The 11,597-nt window shown below is 25.6% G+C and overlaps 2 protein-coding genes across 9 annotated transcripts in view; one reads left to right on the forward strand and one right to left on the reverse strand.

The window, feature by feature from the left end:
- LOC113559024 (AMP deaminase 2) overlaps positions 1–11,044 on the reverse strand; it is a 28,753-nt gene extending 17,709 nt beyond the window's left edge. For 2 of the 4 annotated variants that reach the window (XM_026964620.1, XM_026964616.1), the window contains exon 1: positions 35–281. In XM_026964620.1, the coding sequence (XP_026820421.1) occupies positions 35–266 (232 nt within the window). In that variant the 5' untranslated portion in view covers positions 267–281. Of the gene's footprint in view, positions 1–34; positions 282–829; positions 1,065–1,139; positions 1,249–10,558 lie in introns of those variants that run through there. The other 2 variants (XM_026964618.1, XM_026964619.1) reach the window with 2 other exon arrangements.
- On the forward strand, positions 4,279–10,036 carry LOC113559025 (double-stranded RNA-specific editase Adar-like). Of its 5 annotated transcripts, none has more exons than XM_026964622.1 (9): positions 4,279–4,642; positions 5,666–5,835; positions 8,065–8,491; positions 8,555–8,783; positions 8,848–9,041; positions 9,107–9,237; positions 9,324–9,476; positions 9,551–9,725; positions 9,786–10,036. In XM_026964622.1, exons 1-9 carry the CDS (start codon positions 4,627–4,629, stop codon positions 10,007–10,009), a joined length of 1,719 nt encoding a protein of 572 aa, XP_026820423.1. In that variant the 5' UTR covers positions 4,279–4,626; the 3' UTR covers positions 10,010–10,036. The 5 variants fall into 5 exon arrangements, with proteins under 5 accessions (XP_026820423.1, XP_026820425.1, XP_026820424.1 ...); XM_026964624.1 differs by having other exon boundaries at positions 8,098–8,491; XM_026964623.1 differs by having other exon boundaries at positions 5,681–5,835.
- Positions 11,045–11,597: the final 553 nt, after the last annotated feature.

Raw genomic sequence — 11,597 nt, forward strand, 5'->3', positions numbered from 1 at the left:
AATTTGAAATTGTTGATTAATTTTTATATTTCACCATCGTCCGAGTAATCTGTAAGGTCCTTCCACCTGCGTGGATATTCTTGATCTGAATCTGAATCTGAACACGCCATAACAGTTGTAGGAGATTTGCAATATTTTAAACGCCTTAAAGGCTTATTAGGTTTCAAGTAAACTGCGGTATTTGATGAAATGTTGGAAGAAGATAGTGAATCGATTAAAATTAATGTAGCGGCCTGGGCCGTATTGTCTAATCCATCATTACTCATTAAAAGATAACTTTATTTTTATAAAAAGTACAAAAAAATATTTTATAAAAAAATAAACTGATTTATTTATAATATATATTTATAAAAAATACACGATAAATATAATTAAAAGTTAAATAGTATAGTTACGGTAGCACTAATATTACAAATACCAACATCACAAACGAGAACAGACTATACAGTAATTGTTATTTATTCATGTCACCGACCACCATTTTAATAGTTGGCAAAAAAACAATATTTTGTCATGGTTTTTAAAAATAGAACTACCAAAGGCTCATCGTAGTATTTTTTCGTAACCTACCCGTTACTATCACGCAGAAGACACTTCTGTTAAGTATCTACACTATAGCGTAAATTTATTACTTGCTGTACCTACGTGGGCGCATAACCAACTATATGCGTCGACACGGTAATTTAATAATTAAAATTGTGATTAATCGTTACACTATATTATATAATACCAACAAAAATAATATAATATTAACCATAATATTTTTTTCAATTGTGTAAAATTAAATACAATTGATTCATTGTTTATTAAAAATAATTTATATATATACCAGCAGATTTAGCAGTCGTCACAGATACTGGAGGAGGACTACCAGTAGGTGTAGGTCTTGTTGTTAATTCGTCATCTTCTTCGTCATAATCGGAATCTGTTCTTAATTGATTTAACATGATGTTGGTAGTTACTGTAGATAGAAGTGCAGAATCATCTTCTATATTCGTCTTCTTGGTCGCAGTTAACATAGACATTTTAATTAAAACGGCGCACGACCACAACAGAAGTAATTTCTAAACAAAATCAAATTGAAAATAAATAATTTATAGAGGAAAAACAAAATTGGAAATATATATAAATACAATTACAGTTCAAATATTCAAGTGTATGTAATGTACACCCATACAACTTGAACTAATCTATAATTCTTTATGCTGAACAGTAAACAATATGCCACACATATTATTTTCTCTTATCAATTAAGATATTAATAATTGTTTTTAAGATAACGATAACAATTATAAATTATGCGTAGAGATTGCACCATTAGACTATAGAAAAAATGTTTGACACAAATGACACGCATTTTAATTGGAAATTAATACAATACATTATTGAAATAGTATTAATAACTTAGAACACATTAGTATAAATTAAAAGTTAATACTATCGAGTTAATAAACAATCATAATTCATAATTAATATTCAAGCTGTTATTTTTTTTTACCATGAATTGAACATTTATACTATTTTATTTCACTTTTAAGGTAAATATATTTAAATTTTGAAAATATGTAGAATAGTGTCTTTAAAAAATACAAAATTATATCGTATTTACTTTGGTCAATAATCAAATAAAAATAATCACTTTATATATATTAAAGATATTATCAATTAAATAATAAGTATACTAGCACTAATATTTGAAATTAAACTTAATTTATCATGATTCATGAGATTATGAAGGTATATACATTACATATTATACGCACGTAACCCTGAACTCTAAAAACACATGGCACGATTATTATGCAACCCTACACTAACAATAGATCGCTATTTAATACTAATACATCATGCTACTGTCACATGAAGTTAAGTGGTGGACAATCATAACAAAGAATTGGAATAATAGTTAAAACTGTCGATAAAAAAAAAAAATAATACGAATAAATAAAATGAAAAAATTGTTCAATGTCTTATTAGATTGTATATTTTATAATGTTCATTAAATTATACTTAATTTTTGCAGTTCAATAATTAAATTTCGTTTCAAACGAAGCAAACGGTTGAAAAAATCTATTGTAAAAATAACATTTTATTCGGGTATGTATTCGTATATTAAATTAGGAAAAAATATGAATACCACAACATAATAAAAATATTGTCTTGGAAATCGCGGATACCTATTTTTAAATTGATGTCAATAATACTCCGCAATCAATATTAGGTACACCGTATATCCGTAAATATGATTAATATATCATACGTATTTTAAAATTTTAAATAAATACGAAAAATATAAAAAGGAATAAATAAAGATAAACAATTATATGAGACAAACAAACCTGATCACTTTCTTGATCACCTTATCCTTGTCTATTTTAGGTCAAAATGTAAATAATTATTTATTACTTAGTTGGCATCTAATATGCCGAGTCACTAATTTGTATTTGTATGATTGAATCGATTGATAGTAACTTATTAATACACAAAGTTTATCACTTCACGAATAGTAGCCAACCGTAAAAACTAAATAAATGTTTATTGAAGAAATTAAGAAGTATGAAACAATATATTATAAATTCAAAAATATTATGTAAAATTAGTAAATGCATTGCTAACAAATATACGTTATTTTAAATAATAATTTAGTATTAAACTAAATTCTTATTAATTTAATATTACTCTGAATTTATTCATATATACATATATGTGTGTGACTTTTTTAAATAAAAAAACAATATAAAAATAGCTATGTGAACTATGGAATATATTTGAATACTATGTTTACTTACCTATACTATATGTTTATATACAATTGTACACGTCTTAAGATTTGGTGGGAGTGTAATATGGTATAATGTCACGCGGTGGAAAAACTAAGAAAACGAAATGAGCCCATGGATGGACATTTAGTTGAATTTTTAGGGGGGCTATAATGATCCAATGTAATGTGACCCCGTACCCCTTTTCTATACACAAGTATAACATATTATATTCGATTTTCTTTGGTGGGGGGTCTAAGCCTATTATTAATTTTTATTAATTTATTAATAATGGTCGTGTAAAAACATCTAAACAATTTTGAAATCTGATTTAAATGTAACTTTTATTTTAATTAATATTCCATTGGTTAAATGAATAACTACAAATATATTATTAATCGACTACTCTGTAGATGTACTCTACAAGAAAATTTTTATTTATTTTAAAATATGGATCTATTTTCCTGCTTAGAATAATTGTTGTCGTTATTTGACTTACATGTAAAGCAATAATACGAATGTTGTTTTTATTTTAAGTCTCTAACTTGCGCAAGTCAGCAGATGAAAATGAAAATGAATTAATTTAATATAGTATGAATAACAATGAGATACCTACTTATTTTATAATTTACCTGTGAAATTTAATGGAATACCTATTGGTTTGAACTAAACTCTATAAATATATTTTCTATTTTAACTATTTATATTGTACATACAAAATATTATACTAATTAGTAATTAAAATGTAATTTATAAGATAAATACAAAATTTGATCATCACGGTTCACGAAATCTATTGTATAGTGCACTTGTGATTCCAGCTAGTTTAAAATCTTATACGTACATTCGTCAAATGAAAATATGATTTTTTGCTATGACAATTTTGATATACTAAATTATTGTTATTTATTAATTATAATTAAATATATAAATTTTGATTGAGTTTGTACTGTTTTAGTCAATTACAATATTATTATAAATATAGAGTACGATGGGGTGAAATCCGTCTAACTAGTTAGTGGTTCATAGAAATTAATGAATTAGTTATAAAAAGAAAATAAACGACTTTTACTCATAATTTAAAAAAGAGAAATACGTAGGTATTCAATATGTATCAAGAACCGTGTCGTTAACTATTTGATGCTCTTACGATGATAACTCGAAAAGGCCTTATGATTTATGTGAAAATCATACGAAACCGAGTATTAATTCCTTTATTATTCCATAGGTTAAACTTTAATAGCAGATACCCACATTCGCTTTGGACAAAGGTTACGTAACAAAACTCGCCGACCAATAATCGGTTTAGCTTATTTTAGTTTTTTAGATAATTTCATAGAACATAGGCTCGGCATAATGATGTAACTGTATTGTACTATCGTCATTTAAAATCCGTATTAAAACATGTTCTAGGATCCGAGCCACCGGCAAAATATAAATAAATCGATCGGCTGTTTGACTGTCGCTTTTATCATAATATTATTTGGATAATTTATAAATAAACATAAAATACCTATGTTGTATGTGTATATAATATGCTATGAATGTGTGTGTGTCGTTCTCGCCGTTATCTTCAATATCCACCGAAAAATTGTATACAATTGAGTTTTATTAAGTATTGAGATATCTAATAGGACAGGTTAGGTAGGTATAACAGGAAACACGCGCCCGAGTATTAACGCGGAATTCTAATGCACGGAACTGAATTGAACTGATTTTACTGATTCATTTTATTAATTATCTACTCGATCAGAGTATTAACTATTAAATGTTCGTAGTAGTATAGTGTGATTTGTATGATTTAATTTTTGTTCGAAAGTATAATAATGGTTTTTCTTGATTAATAAGTATCGAATTAATATTCAGAATGATAAAGAATAAAGGTAGGTACCTAATTAGATTATACTATAGTAATAATATATTACGTTTAACTATAAAGAAGACAAATACTTATAAGTAATAAGTACAGTCAATATAACTTATAAGTAAATACTTGTTTTGCATCTAATTCTATTATTTACTTAATATATTTTAATCGTTACTATTTTATTTTATCTTAAAATTTTTTACTAGGAAATACAATTTAGTTTAAATATTAAAGAATTACAAAAAGTATTGAATATAGTAACAAAGCATGGCTAATATTATACTAAAATATCAAAGCTAAAAATTCTGTAGTAAAAGAAATTATATATTTAATGCTAAAAAAAAAAATTCTAAATTTCTTATTATCATAACTGTTGTTATATATTTTGTTTATCATTATTCGTTATATTCATTTTCAAATTTATTATACCAATCAGTAGTTTATGTATATTATTTTTTTTTTTAATAAGCTATAGGTAATAAAAACTACATTTTTAAGATTTTCTTAGTAATATTTAAAATAACTAATAATATATTATGTAATTAACCAAATATACATTTTTAAGTCTAAGAAGTAAAATTTTTAAATTAAGTAATAGAGATCCGCTAAATCCAAACTGAAAAGAATATCAAATTTTTACAAGTCTGTATTTAATATAAAAAAGGTCAATTTTAGTTGAAATACATTACACAATAATACAAAAATTAAAAAAATATATTAGTTCTCTGAAAATTGTTCTTTTTTAATAACAACAAAATAAGCAACATAGACTCAAGTACTCAAATTTCTGATATGTCGTCATTTCTTTTTAACTATAGAATATTATATTTATAATTTTAAACTTGATAAGACTAAAACATTATTTTTAGAATAACTAATATTGTATAATAAAATTAACACCTCACCAAATTATCCGGGTTTAAACATAATATGTTTATACTAAGTATATTTCTTTAATTGAGCTATTTACAAAAAAATAATTTATTACTATAGAAATATATTTTACAATAATACATTATATGAATATTTAATTATTTAGTTACCATAATTCCAGTCACTGAAGATGTTGAATGTATTATAAAGAAAAGCTGTAATGATCATCATGACAATAAAGAAATAACAATAACTAATAAATGGAGGAAAGTTGTATCAAATAAACAAAATTATGAAAATCAAAATTCTATTAAAATGAATGAAGTGAATACAAATGTAAATATCTAAATGTTAATAATTTATCTATTGTGCATATTAAGTAACTTAAATACTTATTAAATTAAAGAAAACATGAAATTCCTAATTATTTTTTAGAGTATCTACCAGGTTTTCTCTGTGGGATAATCTGCAAATATTTATTAAAAATAAATAAGATAAGGAAGTGGGTCTTGCTTGATGATGGTAACAAAACAATTATTTTACTAATACAGTAGAACTCCGATTATCCAGACTAATTAATGTCAAGGGTGGTCCGGATAAGCAAATATCCGGATGATTGATATATGACATATCCAAAAATTATATGATTATATAATTGTATGAATATATTGTATGTATGTATTTATTATTAATATGTATGTACTATAATTTGAAATTTGTAACAATAAACAAATAATTTTATTATAATATTTAACTAAAAAAGAATAAGCTATAAATATAATAACATATTTTAAAAGAAATTTTTAAGCTGGATTTCTCGTTCGGTTAATTGGACGTTTGGTTGATAGGCATTTGGATAATCGGAGTTCTACTGTAATATTGAATTTGTATAAAAATTCCTGTTTTTCCCTATTATAAAAAAAAAGTATTGGGAATTTTTAATTTTGACCTTTCTGAAGTAGAAACTAGATTCAATTTTCAGTACTTCCTGGTTATATTGACGTTTTTGTGTAAAGAAACCGATAACCAGTGGCGTACACAGGGAAGTGTCAACTGACACTTGAGTTGGTATGTGACTAGTGCTGTGTGAATTGTGAACTAGGATAAATATTTGTATATATAATTTTATTTTTAGTATCTTTGTTAGTTAGAAAAAACCAAAAACACTTAAAAATAAAAGTTAAACTATGCCTAAACTCAGATTTTACTGGTGGGGGTGGGTGGGTACCTCGAAATATATATTTTGGACACCCTTGTGAAAAATCTACTGTGCGCCACTGCCGATAACAAATAATAAAATTGTGAATCTATTTATAACTATACATTCTTGCCTTGTAATTTGTATCATCAATTTAATTTAATTTTATACAATTTTTTGCTATCCTCATATCTTGCCATTAGATCAATAACTTTTTTTTGAAAATTTAAAATTTGCTTATAAATTATTTAACCTGATTTTTTACTACTTAAAACCCAAATATTCCTGGAATAGCTTAATTTCAATTAAATATCAACAATATAATACAAATATATATGTACATTTTTATTTAATTATTTCGGTAGTCAAGATAACTCGGGAATACTCAATTTTCTATCCAAAACCATGTACAAAATAAAAATGTAAGCATTCTATAAATATCATTATAAAATCAATGCAATTATCTCTAATAATATTTTCCTATTATTTGACTAAATGTTAAATATCTATATTGAAACCTTTTGTAGTACATTCATAGATATGATATATTATTTAACCCAATGATAATATTATTGATGAGTAATAAATAATTTTTAAAAAGTAATTTGATTACTAGCAAAACATTAAACATGATAATTAATAAACGTATAAATAACTTTTATTTATTGCTAAATAAGTAAAATATTATAATAGTATCAGAAATTATATATATAGTATTATTTAATAAAAAAATAAAAGGTAATAAGTAAACACATACATAATGTAAACCTTGACAACCAACACAGCAACAAATATATTTATATTTTTATTAAATATAAAATTAATTTACTTAAACTTAACAGAAGTAACATGGTTTTATTTATAATCATATGTATTGAATAATACATTGTCAAATAATAATATATAAATATGTATATCTCTATTAATATATGTTAGTTTATTGCCAACCTATTGTTTCAAAAAAGTAAACGGCATTTTATTAAAGTAGGAAATTTATAAACATTAATATTTTACTTCAGTATTGTTTGTGTCTAAAAACGATTATATTATTTTTTTTTGTCAGAATGAATTGAATTAAACTAAAATTTCTTTGATTTAATATAAAATGTATTTAACATTTAATATAATTACTGGAATAAAAACATTTTGTTAAACTATTTTGTACATAATAGATTTTCTAATGTATTCAATCAAACAGTCATTGTATGTATTTAGTTCTTACATACCATCCTTTTTTATATATGTTTTATATTTTATAAAATCCTTAGGTTTTTAGAAGCTTTCTAGATTAAAAACTAAGTATATATTAATATATACTATTGTTTTGTGAATTACCTATTATGAAAATTAATTTACTTTTCTTATAGATAAATAAATTGGACACACAATTATCATTCCAGAAATACCATCAAAATAGACCATCACTAGTTAAAAGCTATAAATATAGAAAACACACAAATGATCAATACTATTTTAATAAAAAATATATTTGTGATAATAATTTACTATCAGAACAATCATCACCAAAATATGATATGCCTAAAAATGAGGACCAAATAAAAAATAATGTATACAATTTAAAAAATACAAATGTTGATGATAGTGAACACGAGTCTAAAACAATGATTGCCAAAACACAAAAAAATAAAACAGCTATTTCTTTATTAAATGAATGGGCTATGCGTGGTGATGGAACGCATCGTACGTTTGATGTATCGTATGTGCTCATGGCTATTACTGGACATGCACATAAGCCAATATTTACATACATGTGTCAAATAGACAATATTAAAGGTAGTTTTATATTTATTTTATCTAAATTTAATATATATATATATTATTGTTTTGTTGAGTAAGCTTTAGGAGAAGGGAAATCTAAAAAGGAAGCAAAACAAAATGCTGCTGCCCAAATGTGTGAAAAACATTTTGATTTTAAAATTGACTTTTTAAACGACAATGATAAAATTATAACATCTACTACTACCACAGATAACTTTGAAGTTAATGAAAATGTTACATTTTTAAGTAGTAATGAAGGATCACAAATTATAGATGAAACTAATTCAGATAAGGGTGATGAAAAATTGTAAGACAAACTATCTACTTAAAAAACTAAATTTTTTTTAAATATTTTATTTATACATTTTTAGACAACAATTTAAAAATGAAGAAGTACAAATTGCATATTGTGATATGAATCCTGTTGGAGCCTTGCAAGAGTTATGCACTACTTATAAATGGATACCTCCATCTTACTGTTTTGATATATTAAACAAAAATCAAAGGGAATGTAAAACAGTATTATATAAAGTTATTTGTGAAGTTTTTCATTTACAAACAATGGGTACTTAATAATCATTAAAGTTACATTAATTTTTTCATCACAATTTTTATATACAATACTTTTAGGAACTGCTAGTGTCAAAAAAGAAGCTAAACGTAAAGCTGCACGTTTAATGTTTGAAAAGATTTTTGACATTGGCGCAGACAAATTAAATGAATTAAAATCTTCATATCCAATAACACTGTTATCAACTGAGGTAACATGATTTAAATATTTTTAACCTATTTGGTATCTAATTTAAGTAAAAAAGAAAATTAAATTAATAATGTATGTGATTTTAAGGATGATGAACAAAATAAAAGCAATATATATAATGAAGAAAATCAAAAACTATCAAATAAATGGTTTTCAGCATATTGTTTTCGATCATATTTTACAGAAGCAATCGCTGCTAGAACAAAAACGAACGATGAAACAGTAATTCCTTTAATTGAGGTACATATAGCAAAACAAAAATATATTAAAATATAACTAACTTAAATGTGAATAATAAATTATAAAATTTTTAGAATAAGGATAATCCAACACAAATGGATCAACAGCTAGAACTATATACAACGGAAATCGAGCAATATATTGAAAATTATGATCCAAATGCAAGCAATGTTAATAAATTAGATACTTTATGCAAGGAACTAGGGTTCCAAGCAATTTATGTGTGTCTGGGAGTTCAAAAAAAAGAAGGTATATTTCAAGCATAATTTTTATTTAGAATTAAAATAAATAAAAAATCATTGTTGATAGATATTAAAAATAATATCGGCCAAGATGAAAAGTATGCTGTATTGGTACAAGTAACTTCTTTACCAGTCACCGTTACAACTGGATATGGAGCCACTGCAGATATAGCAGCAGAAGAAGCTGCTAAATCTATATTACAAACGTTTAAAGCAATGTTGCTCTTTACTAAACCAGCCACCATTAATTTAAATAATAATAAGGAAGAGAAAATTGTAAATGTATTGTAAACATTTAAGTAGTTGTAATTGAAAATTTATATTAGTTATATGAAAATTATTTAAAACATTTATTTATTTATAGTTAACAAATTGTTATGTCCTGATAATTTAAAAAAGTAATAGTCATCTGAAATAATTTTATAAATTTTTTTACTTATACTTAAGTCTAGAGATTTTTAGTTTTTTTTTTTTACTTTTGTTCTGTCAATTTATATTTGAAATACCATAGGTAAGATCATCTTTTTGTTGTACCGATAATTATGTTACACAAACTATGTAGGTACTTAATGATATGATGTTTAACCCAATATACTTGTTTGATGGTCGTCTCGTCATTTAATTTATCAAACAAATAACATTGAGTCATAAAAATATAATAACAAAATAATAGAGCATTTGGTATTGTAGTTGTAATAATTTTATATTATTAAAAATAAGAATTTTTCCATTAAAACTTTTCGGTTTTTTTTTTTTATACATCATACCCGATGCGTTATAAAATACGTACACATTATAATATTTGGCATTTAGCTGTTAAATTTTATTTTTAAAATTTACCTTCAAGACAATGGACTTGGTCTGTGGTATGGGTACCTACTAACTACTGTTCGGCAACGTGAACAAACGTTATGACCGAGACAATAATAACCATACAGATAAGACCTTTTTCCTTCGTACGCTTATAATCTTTTGTTTAACGCGTAGCCACTAGAATAGGATCCGTCCCCGTACACAATATGATGGTGTTGTCGACGCGCCTGTTCCGATGGTTCGACTACGATAATCAACGGGACGTCATAATAATAATATGTTGATAGTGCGGCTGTTGTTGTTGTTGCCGTATCGGTCGTTAATATTATACACCGAACGTTCGCAGGACCACAACTTACTATACTGGTCAGCGGAACTACAGACGTCCTGTCGCGACAAGTTGACGACAACTACTACTACTACTACTACTACTACTACTACTGCAGTATTACTACTACTACAACTGTACAACCACTGCGGCGCCGACGGCTACGAAATATGTGTATAATATCGTTCGCAAACACGCGGCAATTTTACGTTCAATACTATTCAATTCCTTGTCCGAGCGAATCCGCCAATAATATATTTTTATCGAGTCCGATAGCACACACCACTACTCGTCTACTCGTGTGCAAGCAGCGTCGAGTGTTTTCGAGCGATACAGCTGCAGCTGCCGTTGCCGTAGATGATAAAATCGTTACTATCATTGTCGGCTTGCGGCGGCGGCTTAGGTGTCGCGAAGTTGTTTTGATCACGACGAGACGACAAGAAATATAATATATTATATTATAATAATGTGATAATATTATTGCTATGCGATATGATTATATTATTTTTGTCGTAAACACAAAACCGGTCGATACTTTCTCGAATACGTGGATTTTCACGTTTTAAAAAACATTAACATATCGAACGCTGATGATATCATTATTATATTCACTGAAATGTATAGAACTGCGAATACACTGAGATCGACCGAGTCGTGTTTGACGATCAAGAATCACTCTCTTGAGTTTAATTTTTATGCGTAATTACAAATATTAGCAACATCAAAAATACAAAGAAA

The sequence above is a fragment of the Rhopalosiphum maidis genome, chromosome 3, assembly GCF_003676215.2.
Source record: "Rhopalosiphum maidis isolate BTI-1 chromosome 3, ASM367621v3, whole genome shotgun sequence".
NCBI classification, from domain to species: domain Eukaryota; kingdom Metazoa; phylum Arthropoda; class Insecta; order Hemiptera; family Aphididae; genus Rhopalosiphum; species Rhopalosiphum maidis.